Source organism: Psammomys obesus, unplaced genomic scaffold (genome assembly GCF_907164565.1).
Source record: "Psammomys obesus unplaced genomic scaffold, mPsaObe1.curated_primary_1811, whole genome shotgun sequence".
NCBI classification, from domain to species: Eukaryota; Metazoa; Chordata; class Mammalia; order Rodentia; family Muridae; genus Psammomys; species Psammomys obesus.
Window position 1 is genome coordinate 705,305 of NW_026594240.1, and position 17,015 is coordinate 722,319.

Below are 17,015 nucleotides of genomic sequence, written 5' to 3' on the forward strand. Positions count from 1 at the left end.
CACTTGAATTTTTTGTTTATAAATTTCCCCTTGATGTTTCCTCCCCATGACCCTGGGCCCTTTGAGAACTTGTTTATGAAGATTGACACTTACCAGAGTGTTGTGGAGCAGCAGGAACGTGACTGGTATCTACATGCATCACGTGTATCTGGCTGACAGGAAGTTTGGGAGTGTAAGCTGCCACTTGCGCTAGTGTGCATGCCTTCTTCTTGTCTTGAAGTCAGTTAGGAAAGTTTACCTGCCACCATGTATGTTAACTTAGAAGGTTGGCGATGGACACGTTGAGGGAAGATCACAAAGTAATTTGTCCACATTTCTCAGATGAAATACATGTAGTTTTTGGTTTTTTGGGACAGGGTTTCTCTGTGTAGCTTTGGCTTTGTAGACCAGGCTGGCCTCAACTCACAGAGGACCCGCCTGCTTCTGCCCCTGGAGTGCTGGGGTTAAAGGTGTGCGACACCATGCCCAGCTCTCTTAGATAAAATTTTAAATCCAAGATTTCACCGTGTATGCACTGCTACACTTATTCACCAAGAAAACCCTCGAGGCTGGGCCTGCGTGGGGTGGTTATATTTCAAGGTTGTTCACAGGGTTACAATATGACAGTCCCCGCCCCTACCAGGCACCAGGGTAGCAGCAGGGACTTAAACAGCACCCCAGTTCTTCAGCCTGAGCCATCACATGCCGTCAGTCTTTAACTTGCCTCTGGGCCCTAAGCCAGGGCTTGGGCAGAGAAACAGGAACAAAGAAATGGGTTACATTGCCACCTGAGAAACCTCAGAGGGGAGGACCCAGCCTTAGTTTCCCTCCTCCCAAGTGCAAAATGTGTAAACAGTAAACGGAAAATAAAAGTGCAGTTTTAAGTGGATCCTCTTTCTGCCGCCCAGCGTTCAGGGGTGGACAGTGTAGACAGGCCTGGCGTTTCTATTGCCTACTCATTTGTTGAACATAAGGAATGGGGTGAAGCAAGAAGGGGCCGGTTTCCTTTCCTCATAGCTCTAGGGCGGGACTTTGAGTCGGTCATATCCACAGCTGCCAGTGTCCCTAGAACGCACTCTGTACCGGTCGGGGTCCTTCCCTCTCGAGCCTGACTCAAGGCTTAGAAAGCCCCGTCTATCTGTTGATTATGTGGCGCATATATATTATTTATATAAATATTTCTCTATGTACAGGGAAGAAGAGTGTCTTTCATGGGGGAAGGGAGGCTGGGGGCCGCAAGGCATCAATGCTGTTGGAGTTGTCCAGTTCGGTGCTGTCACAGTCTGAGTCCTCCGGATTGCGTCCCTGTGAGGAAGAGCAGAGTGTGAGGGAGGAGCTCAGCGTCTCAGGCTACGCTTCCTTGAGGGCCCCTGGGGCGTGCTGCTCTTAAATTAGCAGTGCAGTCCTCCGCGTTTACAGGTCTACAGGTCCTGCGCCAGGGCACAAGCAGGGCAGGCACGCGCCGCGCCGCGCCGCGCCCAGGGAGAGTCCGTTTTCATCGCCGTGGAGGACACTGGCTTAGACGCTTGAGTGGCGTGACGGCGGACTCGCATTTCTAGTGACCGGTCTCTGCTCCCCGTCCGTGGTCACGTCTGTGGACTCACCTGCTCAGCTCTGAGGGGGTCCCGGGGCTGCGCGGGCAGGGGCCCGCTCTCCCGGCCGGCGCCCACCTCGGAGGCCGGCAGGTCCAGCGGGATCTCGGAGCCCTGCGAGCACATGTCGTCAGACCGCTCGTCCGGCCGCTCGTCGGTGTTGGTGCTGCCGACCTCCGGCGTGCCGCTGGGGGAGGGCTCGCTGGCCGTGCCCTCCTCCACGTCCGACGGGTTCTCCGAGCTGACGGTGGACCGCGACTGGCGCATGTTGGGGCCCTGAGGCCACCTAGACGTGGAGGCGGGGTTACGGCCGGCCTCGGCCCCCAGGCCCAGGGCGCCCGCGCCGGCACTCACCTCTGGCTGGGCGGCAGCTCCACCTCGCTGTCCACCTCGCCCTCCTCCTCCTCGGACGAGATGCCCCGCTTCTGCAGGAGAGGTGCGGTCACCGGGAGCCCCGGCGCTGCGGCGCGGCCCCGCCCGGCAGCCGCCTTACCTGGCTCCGCGTCACCGCGGCCCGGTAGAGCAGCGCGGCGGGCGTCAGGTGCTGGGCCCGGCCCGCGCCCCGGCCCGCCGTCCCCTCCCGTCCGGGCCCCGGCGCCGGGGGCGGCTCCCCTTTGGCGCCCCCGGGGGAGTCCGGGCTGGTGGAGCCGGGCGCGGACCCCTCGCTCGGAGTGTCGCCCTGCGGCGGAGGGGGCGAGCCCGCGCCCCGAGCTCCCCCCGCCGCCCCCCGGCCGCGGGCCCCCAGCGCGGCGGACAGCAGGTCCGGGGAGGACGAGGACATCTTCCGGAGCAGCAGGTCGTGGTGGAGGCCGCGGAGGGCGGGCGGGCAGGCGTCCCAGGCCGAGGGCCCCGCGCCCAGGCCTCCCGGGCTCCCGAGGCCTCCGGGCTCGTGGGGCGGCAAGGCCGCGCGAAGCCCCGGCAGGTCCCCGCAGCTGCCCTTGGCGCTGGCCTTCCGGTGACGGGTCTTGCCGCGGCGACTCCTCCCGGGTGACGGGGGGCCCTTAGGACACCCAGGAAGCCCCACCCCACTGAGGGCTGCGTCCAGCTTGGGGAGCAGAGACTCTGTCTTGAGGATATCTGGCCTGGCGGGGGGGGGGGGGGGAGGGCAGGCTCCTGAGCGCCGCCGCCTCCCCTCCCCTCCCCACCCCCGCCCTCGCCTCAGGCCTCCCGCGCCCACCTTTTGCTGTGGGGTGACAGTTTCTGCGGCACGTTCCTCTTCTTGATGAGCTTCTCCATCGTGTTTCCGTGCAGGAGGCCCCGGGAGGGGTGGGACTTGAGGAGCCCCGGACACCTCCTTTCTAAGGCCTGCTCGCGCCTGAAAGGCAGACGGGCAGTTGGGTCCCTGAGCGGTGAGGGGCGGGGGTGAGGGGTGAGGTGTTGAGGGGTGGTGGGGTGGTGAGGGGTGAGGGGCGGTGGGTGGTAAGGGGTGGTAGGGGGTGTTGGGTGGTGGTGAGGGGTGAGGGGCGGTGGGGGGTGTTAAGGGGCGGTGGGGGGTGTTGAGGGGCGGTGGGGGGTGGTGGGGTGGTGAGGGGCGATGGGTGTTGAGGGGTGGTGGGGTGGTGAGGGGTGTTGAGGGGCGGTGGGTGGTAAGGGGTGGTGGGGTGTTGAGGGGTGAGGGGCCGTGGGGGGTGTTGAGGGGCGGTGGTGGGGTGGTGAGGGGTGGTGAGGGGTGAGGGGCGGTGGTGGGGTGGTGAGGGGTGTTGAGGGCGCCTACCTGAGCAGCTCCCGCTCCTTGAGCTCCAGCTGCAGCATGAGGGCGTTCAGCTCCATGTACAGGTTGTTGGCTCGCTCCAGCTTCCGCTCGTAGTGCTCCCTGATGTCCAGGGCGTGTCTGGAAAGACAGGCGGGTTTCCCACGGCCCGCTGGGCCGCTGCCCGCTTCCCCTGGAGCACATACCTGAGCTCCTCCCTCCTTCGCATCACCAGCTCCTCCTCCAGGCGGTGCAGACAAGTCCCTTCCGACTTAATCTTTTCAAAGTGCAGTTTCACCTCTTCCCGCCACTCTGCCTGGGGATGGAGAGACGTGGGGCGGGGTAAGGACCAGGCCACAGACTGCACTCCAGGGCCCCCACATGTCCTGGCCTCTTGTCGCCAAAGGCTCTGCCGCCCGCAGGGGTCCCACCCACAGCACACCTGGGACTTAAAGTAAGTCTCCTGGGGCGTGGACAGCACGTCGGCCGAGGCGATGTCCAGGTGCAGCAAGATCTGCCGGAAGGATGGGCGGTTTCGGGGTTTGCTGTTCCTACAGGGAATGTTGGTGAGATTTCAGGGGGGACAGAAGGGAAGTAGAGTCTTGCCCAGAGCAAGACATCTGACCCCTTTCGGTAACGGCGAAATATCATATAAACTTTGGGCTTTTGGGGGGGGGGGGGGTGGTGCCGGGCAGTTTGAGACAGGGTTTCTCTGAGCATCCCTTGATATCCTGAAACCCTGTAGACCAAGGGTCCCCCGAGCTCAGAGATCTGCCTGCCTCTGCCTCCTGGGATTTAATGGCATGCGCCACTACTGCCTGGCTCTAATATGTTTTTCTATCCCCAAATAAACCTTTTGCTGACTGGGTGTGGGGGCATACACCTTTAACGTGGTAGCCAGACAGGGCTACGCCTCCAGAAGCAACCCCCACCCCCCAGTTTACGTGACTCCATGGAAAGACTGGGAACATCAACAGTTCAGGCCTCCCCACAGCCCTGCTCAGGGCGGTCTTGCTTTGGAGACGGGGAAAGCCACAAACAGCTCAGCAGACTCTGAGTGAGTGTGCCACGTCCCCTGTCAGCGGGACTGTTCTTGGTACACACTCTGAGTCGGGGACCTTGCAGGGATTAGGGGGTTTGGCTTGCTGTTGCTAAGGATCCTGAGCCCAGGCTTCCCCAGCACCCCACAGCTCCTCAGCCCTGTCAGTCCAGTCTCCCGCTGGGCTGTCCTTACCAGCACTGGCGAAGCAGAATTTTAAAACCATCTGGGCAGCTGGAGGGCACAGGCAGATGGAGACTGTTGCTTCCAACACCCCAGATGATGGCTGAGGAGTCTACGTCTTTGTAGGGAATCTCTCCAGTCAGTAATTCCCACAGCACCACCCCGAAGGACCTGAGGACAAGAGCGTCACTTGGCGGTTATGCGGATGGGCTGGAGCTCTGTATGGAGCACTGGGGGGGGCCACCCCCGCTTACCAGATGTCCACCTTCTCAGACACGGGCTCGTTGCGGATCACCTCAGGGGCCATCCAGGCTACTGTCCCTGCAAAGGACATCTTGGTGCTCTTGTCACTCAGCTCCTTGGAAGTGCCAAAATCTGAGATCTTCACCACGTCGTCATAGGTGATTAGCATGCTGATAAAGAGGGAAGTCAGCCAGGGCCTACCATACCCCCTTCAACTCTGTCCTTCCTAGGATGATATTTGGGACACCTAAGGTAGAAAGGCTCGCCACAGCCTTTGTGTCACTTGGAAGAAGTTTCTCAGATGGGGAGGTGCCCACTGTTCCCGGGCAGGCCGCCCACCTGCGCATCAGCTTGCTCACTCACTTGGGGGATTTGAGGTCCCTGTGGATAATCTTGTGCAGATGCAGGTAATTCATGCCGCCGGCGATGCCCATGGACCAGTCCACCAGCAGGGAGGGCGTGACTGGGCGGCCGGCCCTGAGCACCTCATACAGCTGTCCTTGGGCGCAGAACTCCATGAGGATGCAGTAGCAGGGAGCCTGTGTGCAAACACCCCTGAGGGCCAGACACGGGTAAGGTCCGAGATGAGCTGTGTCTGCCTTGTGTCCTGGGACCCGCATCCCCACCCATGCCGTCTGGGGGGCTCCTCTGAGGGAGAGGGGATACATTCCTGGGTGAGGGGAGCCCCTGCCATGGAGCTCACTTGAAAGTGATGATGTTGGGGTGCTTCAGCTTTCGCAGGTGCTTGATGTCCGTCTCCTTCAGGTCTCGAACTTTCTTCACAGCCACCTCCTCCCCATGGAAGCGCCCCAGGAAAACAGCACCTTGAGCGCCTGAGCCAACCCACTGCAGGTCCAGGATCTCCTCAAAGGGGACTTCCCAGAGGTCTGCAGGCAGGAGGCACAGGGCCGCAGGCTGAGCCACTCGACACTCAGGGTTGCCCGAATATGCCAGTGGTGAAGCGACCAGGGAAGGAGGTGGCTGGGATGCGTGTAGGGTGTAGCTCATTTCTAGAGCACTTGGCTAGAGTGGAAAACTGAAGTTCCTAGGTTCAGTTTCCCAGGTCAGAGGGAGAAAATCCCAAGGTGCTGAGGATTCAGCTGTGCAGCAGGACACTCGGCACGTAGTACTCAACCCCAGAAACAACTGTTTAGGATAAGGTGGCTGCTAAGGGTGATGGGAAGTAGGGTGTCCTGCAGGGAGCTGGCCTACCTTCCTGCTGCTGCTTGTGCTCCGTGGAGTAGGCTTTGCCAATCATGGTCCAGACAGGGCGCAGGCAGCCAAACAGACCTTCGAGGAAGCCGCTGCCGCTCTGGCACTGCAGCCGCACCTCGTCAGCCCGGACTCTCGACGCTCGGCTCTCGGGGGAGCCAGTGGCCCCCCCAGGCCCCCCAGCATCCTGCTCATGCAGCTGCAGGACACTGTTGGCAAACGGCTCCGGGAGAGGCTCTCCGCCTGGGGAGGGGCTGGGCCCTCCCCCGCCCTGCCCACCCAGAGGCACCACATCTCGAAGCACACACTGGGTGGGCGTCAGGTCCTTCTCAGGGGTGCAGTCTGAGGTGTCCGGGTCCAGCTTGCGCATGGAGGCCTCGCTCAGGGCAGACACGAAGCCCCCAAACGATGGGGAGGGTGTTCTGGTGTCGTGCAGGCAGGCCATGGCTTCTGGAGCCAGGTGTGCTGAGCAGCGGGCCCTGTGAGGGATCGGGGGAGGGTCAGCCGCAGTCACTGCGGAGAACCCACTACCCAGCTGGAGTTGCCTGGGTGTCCTGGCTGTCCATGCCCCATGGGAAACCTGATGGAGCTGAGTTTCCTCCTGCCATCTCTGAGTGATGTAAGCACCACTCTGGCAGGGAGGAATGTACTCGAGTATCATTACCAGGTGAAGAAAGAAACAAAGCCACTTGGCGTTGGGGAGTCTGGGCGGCTGAAGTGGCTCAGTGGGGAACGAATGGGCTGGGCAGCCTGCTGTACTCCTCCCACCGATGCCCTCCGGCACACTCACACCCACAACTTTTTTAAAGTATCAAACTCCAGGACAAAAGTCTGAGCTGTGGAACATAAGGAATCCAGCATGTAGAAGGCCCTGGCCCGGTCGCTGCAGGACAGAGAGGTGGTGGAAGTGTGCTCTCACTGCACCACACTGAACTTGACTCACATACTTGACTGCCTGGGTGCCCAGCATGGCAGGGTCACAAACACAAGCAAGGGCTGGCAATGGCACAGCAGGTTTGAGCGAGCACTGGCTGGGCTTGCAGAGGACCTGACTTCGGGTCTCAGAACCTTCTCCATGACTCACAACCATCTGAAAGCTCAGTCTTGGGGACCTAAAACTCTCTTCTAGCTTCTCCGGTCCCTGAACACACATGCTGCATTCACAGACATGCAGCGAAACAGCGACACAGAGCAACCTGGTATGGTGGCACAAGCCTGTAATCCTCTCGATTGGGAGTCGTGGCCTGATGGATCTCTGAGTTCAAAGCCAACCTGGTTCGTACAGTGAGACCCTATCTCCAAAAAACCAACAGCAACAAAAAAAGCAAACCCACAGCAACCGCTCCTCTTTGCTGTGTAACCGTCGTTAACCCTGTGGCGCCTATTCGTGTCAGCTGAGGTTCGCCGCGCGCACAGGCAGGTCAAACCCACCCCTTTATACAAAGCCTCACTATGTAGGTCTGGCTGTCCTGGAACTCTATATAATATAGACTAGCCTGGCCTCAAACTAAGATAAAAGTGCGCCACTGAGTCCAGCCTCGGCATCACATGCTTTTACCTTGAATCTCAACCTCTTGCATACACTGGCGACACACGTAGGCACTCCCTCCTGTTGAGCTGTGTGAAAGGTGCTGGCAGGCTTTCACTCAGAGCTTCCCTAGTCAGCAGTCACTAACGTCAGGGCCTTCTCTTCTCTGCTCACAGGCACCACACAGGCCTCTTCAGGGGGATGTGATCTGTCTCCAGAACCATACCCTGAGCTATCCTATGCTCTCAGCACAGCTGGCAGGAGAAAAGGGCTGAGGGCAAAATTATCCCATGGGGTGGAGCTCTGGCCTCCAGCTTCCTTCTCATGAGTTCTTTATTAGCTGCTTTCTGACAGCCAAGAGAGGCCTCCTCTCACCTTTTCCCCTTCCCTATCACCACAGTCCCAGTTCACAGCTGTGTGCTATTTAAATAGCACTGGTTAAAAGTACAAGTCTAGAGCTGGAGAGAAGAGCACTGGCTGCTCTTCCAGAGGTCCTGAGTTCAATTCCCAGTTCACGATCTTCTCTGATGAGGTCTGGCGCTCTCCTCTGGCAGGCAGAACGCTGTGTATGTAATAAATGAATAAATGACCCTGAAATAGGAACCAGGCGGTGGGTGGGACGCTTGCCTAGCATGCACAAAGCACCTGCAGCAGCAGACTGCCTGCAATCCCAGCGCTGAGGAGGGGGAGGCACGAATCCGTTCAAGGTCATCTTTGGCTACACAGCACATTTGTGGGTGGCCTGGATACAGGAGACTGGGTCAAATAAACAAATGCATTGAGCACGTGGATGCTTGCCTAGAAGGCACAGGGCCTGGACTGCGTAAACTAGGGCCTGGGACACAGGCCTGTAACCCTGTAACCTTGGGAGGTGGAGCAGAAGGAACACACATTCAAGATCATCCTTGGCTAAATAGAGAATTTCAGGCCAGCCTGAGCTACATAAGACCCTATGATCTCCAAAAATAGATAATGAGCTCCAGAAATTTAGCTGGGCCTAATAGTACTTTCCCCACATCCCAGCACTTGAGAGGCAGAGGCCAGAGGATCCTAAGTTTGAAGCCAGCATGGGCTACACAAGATCTTATCTATAGGAAAAGGCAAACAAAAGTGCCATACACGTAGGACCAGGCCATGGATTGAGTTCCCAGCTGGCGCTACAAACTCCCTGAACTTTCAGGCTGACTTCAGGACTGGACAGCTAGAGCCACACTGTTCTCCCCGCTCTGCGCTTATTTGGGCCTCACTGGAGGAGTGTGAGGTTGGCAATTCCTGTGAATGAACCACAGGGTGTCGGGCTTGCTGTGAAGCAGAGAGTCTGAGAGGCAGGGTCTCAGCTTGCCTGACCATTTATAGTTCTTTCTCTTGAAGACTGTCACTTGGGTATAGGATGGGTTTGGGATGTACACAGTTGACAAGCACACAATCCTGTGACTAACCTTACCCACTGGGCTGGGATCAGAGGTTAAGAGCACTAGTTACTCTTGTAGAGGATTTGGGTTTGACTACCACATCCACATGGTGGCTTACAACCATCTGTACCCCAGTTCCAGGGGGTTCAACAGGCACCCACATGGTACACAGATATGCACACAGGCAAAACATTCATACACATAAATATAAAAATAACTTCATACAGTAAATATATATATAAAAAAATTCTAGCCAGGCGCACTGCTGCTTGACCGTAATCCCAGCACTCAGGGAGGCAGAGGCAGGTGGATCTCTGTGAGTTCGAGGCCAGTCTGGTCTACAAAGTGAGGCCAGGACATCCAGGGCTACACAGAGACACCCTGTCTTGAAAAACCAAAACCAATCAAAACAAAATTAAAATAAATTACACATTGTCATTCTGTTTTCTCTAGTCCTGTTACTGCCTTAGCTGAAGGCTCATTAGCTGTTCCCACCTGGCCAAGGACAAATGAAGAGTTATTTAAGTTCTTTCTTAAGCTTCCAGCTTCTGAAAGATCCAAAACATAAACTCATCAGCCCTGTCTGCTTAGATCACCTAGCGGCTCCCGCATGTGGATGCTGAGGCCGCCCTGGACACAAAGCTGCATCATGGTTCTAAATTATGGTTTGTTATCCTTTAGCAGAAACGCGTTGCTGCAATTAACCTCAACACACACAGCAGCGTAAGGTAGGAGGGCGGAATGCTTGCACAGCCTGGAAGAAGCCTTGAAGTCAATCTCCAACAACACACAGCGGGCACAGCGGCAAACACAGCAGAACGGAAGTGAGGGGGTCAGAAGCTGAGGGTCACCTGTGGCTTCAGAGTGAGTTTACAGAGTAAAACTTTGTCTTCAAGAAACCCCATAAACACGCAGTCCTGAGGAAGAGGGCTCACAAGAGCTCATATCGCTTCCTTCCTGTGGCCCTGTATTACTGAGACTATTCACAAAGCTGGAGTCAGGGCAAGACATTTTGACTGGTGTAGTGCTCTCGCAAATTAACCTTCACTCAGGGTCCTATTAGCAAACCTAATTAAACCCTGAGGGTCACGAGAATGATGGGACAGCGGAGGGGGTGACGGCTGGGAAGGAAGGATGGGGCCGGAGAGGAAGCTGGGGGTTGCGTGCTGACCGCTCAGGGAGGCAAGACCCCGCACCCGCGAGTGCCTGTAAGCTCGCGCGTGCGCACACGCACCACCACGCGCACGCAGGTGCGAGCGGCGGCCTTCAATCCCAGCGCTCTGGAGGCAGAGGCAGGAGGATCTCTGAGATCGAGGCCTGGCGACACAGCGCGTCGAGGACAGCCAGCATGTCATAGAACAAATACCTCTGAAGGACATTTGGACCCCTTGTCTCCAAACAAAAACGACCCTCCGAGCCCCTAAAAGTTATACAAGCCCGGTGGCGCCGCGGCCAACACGGTTACCTCAGGGGCGCCGTCCTGCGCCGGGCTCACTTCACCCTGGCAGTCTTCCGCGCAGTCGCAGCCGGCCCGGCTAAGGCCCTCCGGAGCGGGCAGGCCCCGCTCGGCGGCTCCACTCAGCCTCCACCCCGCGTCGGCAGCGCTGCGCTACCCACCCAGGGCGCACATGCTCCGCGCGTCCCGGCGCCCTGCACCCTGCACCCTGCAGCAGCCTCCCGGGAAGGCATCCTCGGCGCCCCGCGGGTCCGGACAGCAGGACCCCCGGCCTGCGAGCTGCCCGCACATGCACGCGGCGCGCGTCCTCGGGGCGCGGAGCTGCGCTCCCGCCGGAGCCGCCCGGGGCTGCAGCCCCCCTCCAGCGGCCCGCGGAGCCGAAGGGGTTACGGCTACGGCGCCCCCTCCCCAGCCGACCTCCTTCCCGACCGTCACGTGGGGGGCCGGGGGCGCGGCTGGGGGAAGGGCTGGGCGCTGCGGCGTAACCATGACGACCGGGCCCGTGAAGTCACCGGGACAAGATTAGCCCAGGGTCACGTGAACGCGAGGCGAGGGCGGGGCCGCGCCGGAGCCCGCCCCTGCCCCGGGCAGGCCGGCCAGTCGAGGCTGCGCGGGCCGCTCGCACGCCCCTCCGGCGGCCGCCGGAGCCCACCTCCCCGAGCTCCGCGCGCGCCGACTCCTGGGCTGCGCACCTGGGGAGAAGAGTAGCTGGGATCGAGGGCAGGCTCGCGGGTGCTGCGGGGGCACGGTACCACACAGACCTTAAAGACACGGAGGTGGGGAGACTAGAAAGGAACCGTCAGAGAGGAACTGGGTGAGAGGCTGGCCAACGGCTTCAAGCCTGGAATGGCCTGGAAAGCACAGAGCCCTGGGAAGATGGAGACGAAAGGGGATGAGAAACAAACCACCTTCCCTTTCCTGGGCTGTTCCTATCTGCACGCTGAGTTCTGGGCATTACAACAACAGGCCTTTGGAGATTTTTTTTTTTTTTTTCATCATCTGGATCACAACTAGGTTTAGTCACAGGGAGGACGACATCCTCAATCAGCCTGCAGCACTGCCTGCCTCAGATCACGCAGGCATCCCCAGAGGACCCTGTGGAATCCAGGGCCAGCAGCTGAGGGCAGGCGAGAAGCCATTCCACCTGCTCGCCTGTTAAGGTAGTGGGACTAGCTGCCGAGCAGGAGATGAGACCCAGGGAGAGGTAGGGCATTTGGCGTGCTCAGGGTACCCTGCCACCCCCAAAGCTAACGACAGCTGTTCCAGATTGACCTGAAAGAACAGGAGGAGGGGTGAGGGCCCCCAGGGAGCCAATGGTAATCTGGAGATTCCTCTTTCCCAGCAAATGTCCCCCTTTCTGCTTCCTTTATTCCTGACCCACCAGCTGGGTCTCATTGCCCCCAGCTGGGTGTCGGCGCCAGGGCTGGGGGCTCGGGGCGGGGGGGGGGGCTGTCTCCCTGGCCATCAATTATGCAGGGCCTGGGGGCACAGAGGAGGGGTTTCTGTCGCTCTAAACCACAAGGACTAAGTGCCTTATCTACTATGTGAGAGGCCAGCTCTGCTGTACAGGCAGGTTAATCAGGATCCCACAGGAAGGCTACAGCCCTGGACCTGTAAGTCACCTTCACCTCCTCCTCAGGCCTCCTTTTTTCAGGCATGAGGGGGCTGCAAGGCTGTTTCAGGTGAACTCTGGGTTCTCTGCAGCTCCCTCCTGCTCTAACAGCAGAATCCAATGGCTTGCTTGTGCGCTGGCCAGTCCTGGAGGCTTTGCTCAGAGGTGTGGCCATCTGTCCATGCCTTGAGTTCTCACACTGAACTCTCCCTTCCTGCCTGGACCTCATTTTCCTCTCAGGCTGAGAGTCTACTTTCTTCTAATTAGTCTGAAGAGAAGCCACAGAGGGAAAAGTGACCATGACTCCTGGTCCTCTGTCTTGAAGGCTTTGAGACCCGTAAAGGATGTTTCTAATAGAGTATACCTGTGCCTCCTGCCTACACATTCACCTTCCCTTCTGACAGGATCCATGGCCCTCACCCCAGAGCTCTCCCAAGATGGAAGGAACTCCCACTCTCTTAGGGCCCTTGAAAAGAGATGTGGGGAAAACACAGACCCCCAGGTTCTGAGGTTCTCTATTATATACTTCTGCGGTAAGGTGGGCAGTGAGGGGCTGGAGATGTGCTGCTCAGGGTCCACGAGCCAGCAGTCAACTGAGAGGGAGAAGAGGGATGCAGCAGCCCTGCCTCTGTGAGACTCCCACCTGGCTTTCAGGGTAGAGGAGGAGTAGGAAGAGGAGGTAGGTGCCCTGAGCTATGCCTGCTCTGTTGTCTTCCCAACTAGCTGGACACCAATTCTCTCTTTGTGGGTTCCAGGAAGCCAGCTCTCCTGTCCAACCAGAAAAAAAGGAGACTTGGTCTCTGACCTTCTGCTGCCCTAGAACTACTGATAATTTCAGGTTTCAGTGGTCCCATGACAGCAGGCATGCTGGAGGACCCACACCTGCCTCTGCAGACTTCGAGGGTGGCCTGGAGCCCTGCACCTCATCCTCACCCCCAAGCTGACTCCCTCTGCTTAACTACCAGTCATGTCACTAGGCCCTTCTGAAGGCTGAGGTTAGCGCTCAGCCTCGCCCAGAAGATCACAGCAGCAGAGAGCAGCAGCGTGGCATGGACCCCAAGCTCTCCCACCGTAAGCCAGGCCTGGAAGAAGCTATTTGAAAGAATCCCCGTGAGCTGGGAAGTGCCTGCAAACTCAGACCAGGGCAGGCAGATGTTGGGTCTAACCTAAGATACACAGTGAGATCTTGCTTTCAGAAAGGCAACAGGTAAGATTACGGACATTGCAGCTCCTCTTTAAACAAGAGAAGGTCTCATGTAGGACTTGAACTACTGTCTCTACCGCCCATCTGCTGGGATTACAGGCAAGCACCGCACATAGCTTATCAGTTCTCCTCTTTTGTCTATATTATTTCAGTATAATTTTGAGGTGGTTTTTTTTTAATACAAAAAATGTTTTTCCTTTTTTTTTTTTTTTAAATGGGGCAGGGTTTCTCTGTGTAGCCTTGACTGTCCTAAAACTCAAGGGACTGGGCTAGCCTCCAAGTCAGAAATCTGCCTGCCTCTGCCTCCCTAGTGTTGGGATTAAAAGCCTGTGCTTCCACCACCTGGCTTTTACATTTTTTAAAACTGCAAATAAATAAAATTTGAGTAATAACCATCTGTTCCTGCCCCTGACTGGCCTAGGTGTAGGGGCAGCAGGGGCCACCGTTGCTTCTGATTGGCTGGTGGCCTGCAGTGTGAGATCCACTAACAAAGCTGCTCTGCATCTAATTGTGGACAGGGTGCCTCTGTCAGTCCTGGTGCTTTGGGTAAGAACAGTGGGACACACCTGGCTTCAAGTCCTACCTCTAGCCACAGGCCCATCTTTTCTCTTTTGAGAGAGAGAGATGGGCTCTCACTGTGTACCCCTGGCTAGCCTGGGCCTTGCTGTATAGACCAGGCTAGTTGTAGAGCCCTGCCAGCCTTGGCACCCTGAGTACTAGGACATGCTGTCTGCTGTGCGGCCGCAGCCCCCGGCCCTCCTTGCATGTTGATTATTTAGCTCACTGAGCACTGAAATTGGCACTGACACTGGCTAACAGGTCTTGAATACCTAACTCACTTCACGTCCCTCCTCCCTAAAGCAAGAGATGCTGACTTAGCTATGTGACAGGCAGTGCTGAAGTAACCAAATGAAGTTCTTGGCCCGCACCTGGCACACAGGGCGCGCTCTATAAACGGCAGTCATGATGTTTCACACAAAGTACATGGAAACAACTTTTTTTTTGGAAACATGGGCCTATGTCACCCAGACTGGACTTGAACTTGCTAGGTAGTTAGATTCGTTCATGGTCCATGAACTGATCCTTCTGCCTCAACTTCCCCAGTGTTGGAAGAAGTGAAGCCTCACGGCGGGCTTTATGAAGTGCTTAGGAGCAAACCCAGGGCAGACTCTTGGAGCCTCGGCTGCCTTGAAGCTTGCTACACAGACAGGCTGGCCTTGAGCAGCTCACAGGGATGCACTGGCCTCCAATGACTCCACTGTGCTGAGATGAAAACCTTGCAGCAGCCATCACACTCAAAACAAGAGGTAATATCATACTGAGGACCCAGGAAGAAAGAGAGGTAGAGAAACGAGCAGAGAGAGACAGCTGCAACCTGCCAGCCCCGCTAGCACGGTCCTCAAAGGCTCGGCTATTTAGGAGGCAGGAGAATTGAAAGTTCAAGCCCTGTTGGGCAACTTAGTGGCACTGTGTCTCAAAATTGAATTAATTTTTTTTTTTTTAAAGTTGATACTTGGTGGTAGAGAGCTTGACCAGAATGTGTAAGGCCTCGGGGTCAATTCCTAATACCATAAGTAAACAGACAAAACTAATGATGAGGGCTCTCCCTTGGAGTGCCCTACTCCCCCGAGTGCACACATGACCAGGCTTTCTGAGGCAGGTGGACAAACTCTCTTGCAGCTACCATGTCCTCTGCGCACACCCTCGCATTGGGTTCCCAGAGAAGCCGCCTCCTCCATGCTCTTACTCCCCAGGCATGGGCAGCAGAGAGGCAGACAGGCAGGCTCTGGGTCCTCTCACCTTGTCATGACTCCCCACCCCCAGCAGTAACTGCCTTTTCCAGGGCTCTTGCTGTGAGGAAACCTAGGGACCCTGAGCCACACCTTCCACCTGTCTCTACGCAGCCTTGGGGTCTTCCTGGAAGTCAACAGTTGGTTGACCTTTCCCTCCTCAAGTGTGACACACGAGGTGGCAGGACTCTTGGTCTGGTCTCCTTCCTTCCTAAACCCTCCTTGCTGTTGGGCGCTCGGGATGAGCCTCTGGCTGAAAACCAGAGCACCCGGAACCACGGAGGCAGCCCGAAGAATTGGAAGAAGGATTAAGTTGAGGCACCCATTGTGCTTCAAGGGGCCTGGCATGTGTGAAGGCCAAAGAGGCAGCAGACAAGAGAGCTGCAAGGCCCTCCCTTCATTTCTACTACTGTTTATAGAGCCCACCGTCTTCTCTTCCCACCCTCCGCCCAAGCCTTGGCTATCAACATCCTAAGCTAAGGAGTTGGGTTAGAATGTGGGGGAAAAGAGGAGGGGTTTTTGAATCGCCTGACCTGGGAGATGGGTTAGGGAAAGCAGGAGGGAGCAGGCATAAGAGAGAGAAAGCCACACACAAATGGGGGAGGGGCGCAACAGCTGGACGGTAGGAAATGCCACAGCTGGAGATTAGAGGCATTACAGATGGAAGGGGAGAAGGACCCCGGCGGGGCATGCAGGAGTAGGTGCCGCCTAATTTTCAGGTGGAGCCTATTAGGTGCAGGTGTGGGGGAGGGGGATGGTGGGTACACTAGGCCTTGCCCTTCCATCCCTTCCCTGGAGGGAGGCCACAACTCTCCCTCCTCTCTCGGTCTTGAGGAGAAACGAGGACGTGCTCTTGTCCGCTGTCCTTTAAGTCTTCCCCTGGCCACCCTCATCCCCACGTAATCCACCACAGCGCTGGAGGCTCCTGGTCTCCAAGCTGGGCCGCCGCATCCCTCAGCATCCCTGCTTCTATCTCCAGGCGTCGGGTCCAGGTCTCCAGCTCCTCCAACCCACGGCCTCAGCATCCTCGACTCACCTCCTCCCTCACCACGCCACGACTGTATCCCGACCCTCCCTCCGCACCAGGATCCCAAGACCCGAACCCCTTCCTGCCCCCCACCCCCACAACTCGCCCAGGCTCTCACCTCGGGGGCTCCGCGGCCGCAGCACAAAAGGCGGCGCTGCTGCAGCTCCGCTCCGGATGCTGCTCCCGCCTCCTCCTCCTTCCCTCCTCCCCCCGTTGCCCTCCACCGGACCCGGGGCGCTGTCACCGGCGATGCTCGCGTGAGGCTCAGGTGCTCGGGCGTCGGCCCCAGCTGTCGGCGCCCACCCCCTACTCTAAGCCCTGTCCCCTCTCGACTTGAACTCCCGCTCCTTCCGAGGCCCCCGCCCCTGGCCCCCCGGGACGGACACGCCCTGAGCGGGGGATGCTGCACAGGAGCCGCCGGCCTCTTAAAGGAGCCCGCGGCTGCCATCCGGCGCGCTCCAGGCTCGTTCCGGGCCCGCCGAGGCTCTGCGCCTCCCTCCTGGAGATGTCCTACGGCAGTCCCGCTTCGGGCCTCATGCGGATTCCTAGCAGTCCCGTGTGGCCTGTCTTTTAGGCTCTTCCCTACACCCCGAGAGAGCAGCCCCTCAGACAGAAGACACAACGGTCTGGCGACGGTCCCCTGTCACACGGACATCGCCAGCTGTCCTTCGCTTGTCACTGCTCGTGTCACCCAATTGGAATCCACCTAGTCGCAGGTCCCTTCCCACTTTAGGGCTCCAGGGTGGCCCCTCCAGAGTCCTCTACCTGCACCTTCCTAACGGGCCCTCTGCTCCTAGACCCACTCCCAGGACTCTGAAGCACGTTTCTCGTGGGATCTCTCTCCAAGGTCACAAGGCTTCCCCTACACCTTTCACTTGGCGGCATCAAGGCTTCGGGGGCCCGAAAGTACTGCTTCGGCCCTGGGCTCGGCGCGCACTTTAGCCCGCGGGTTACTCTCTGGGCGGAGGCTGACGAGCACAGCCAAGGGCCGCCTAATGATTCGGGCAGCTACACGGAGTCAACGGAGAGGGGCGGGGAGAGGGCCAAG

At 58.0% G+C, this 17,015-nt stretch overlaps 1 protein-coding gene across 2 annotated transcripts; it reads right to left on the minus strand.

The window, feature by feature from the left end:
• Positions 1-1,155: 1,155 nt before the first annotated feature.
• On the minus strand, positions 1,156-16,669 carry Map3k12 (mitogen-activated protein kinase kinase kinase 12). Of its 2 annotated transcripts, none has more exons than XM_055618327.1 (14): positions 16,086-16,669; positions 5,939-6,417; positions 5,430-5,613; positions 5,090-5,281; positions 4,738-4,896; positions 4,496-4,654; positions 3,704-3,812; positions 3,468-3,577; positions 3,286-3,402; positions 2,749-2,886; positions 2,065-2,653; positions 1,926-1,996; positions 1,584-1,857; positions 1,156-1,284 (listed from the first exon to the last, which is right to left on the minus strand). In XM_055618327.1, exons 2-14 carry the CDS (start codon positions 6,381-6,383, stop codon positions 1,189-1,191), a joined length of 2,643 nt encoding a protein of 880 aa, XP_055474302.1. In that variant the 5' UTR covers positions 6,384-6,417; positions 16,086-16,669; the 3' UTR covers positions 1,156-1,188. The 2 variants fall into 2 exon arrangements, with proteins under 2 accessions (XP_055474302.1, XP_055474304.1); XM_055618329.1 differs by lacking the exon at positions 16,086-16,669 and adding an exon at positions 10,344-10,545.
• Between the last annotated feature and the right edge of the window lie 346 nt (positions 16,670-17,015).

What these genes read in the sequence shown, in the direction of transcription:
- Map3k12 (XM_055618327.1), bottom strand. Translation starts at nt 6,383, where the DNA reads ATGGCCTGCCTGCACGACACCAGAACACCCTCCCCATCGTTTGGGGGC. An exon ending in AAGGAGCGGGAGCTGCTCAG is followed by an intron (nt 2,887 to 3,285) that starts GTAGGCGCCCTC and finishes TCTGCCTTTCAG; the next exon opens with GCGCGAGCAGGCCTTAGAAA. An exon ending in ACCCCCTCAGAGCTGAGCAG is followed by an intron (nt 1,285 to 1,583) that starts GTGAGTCCACAG and finishes TCTTCCTCACAG; the next exon opens with GGACGCAATCCGGAGGACTC.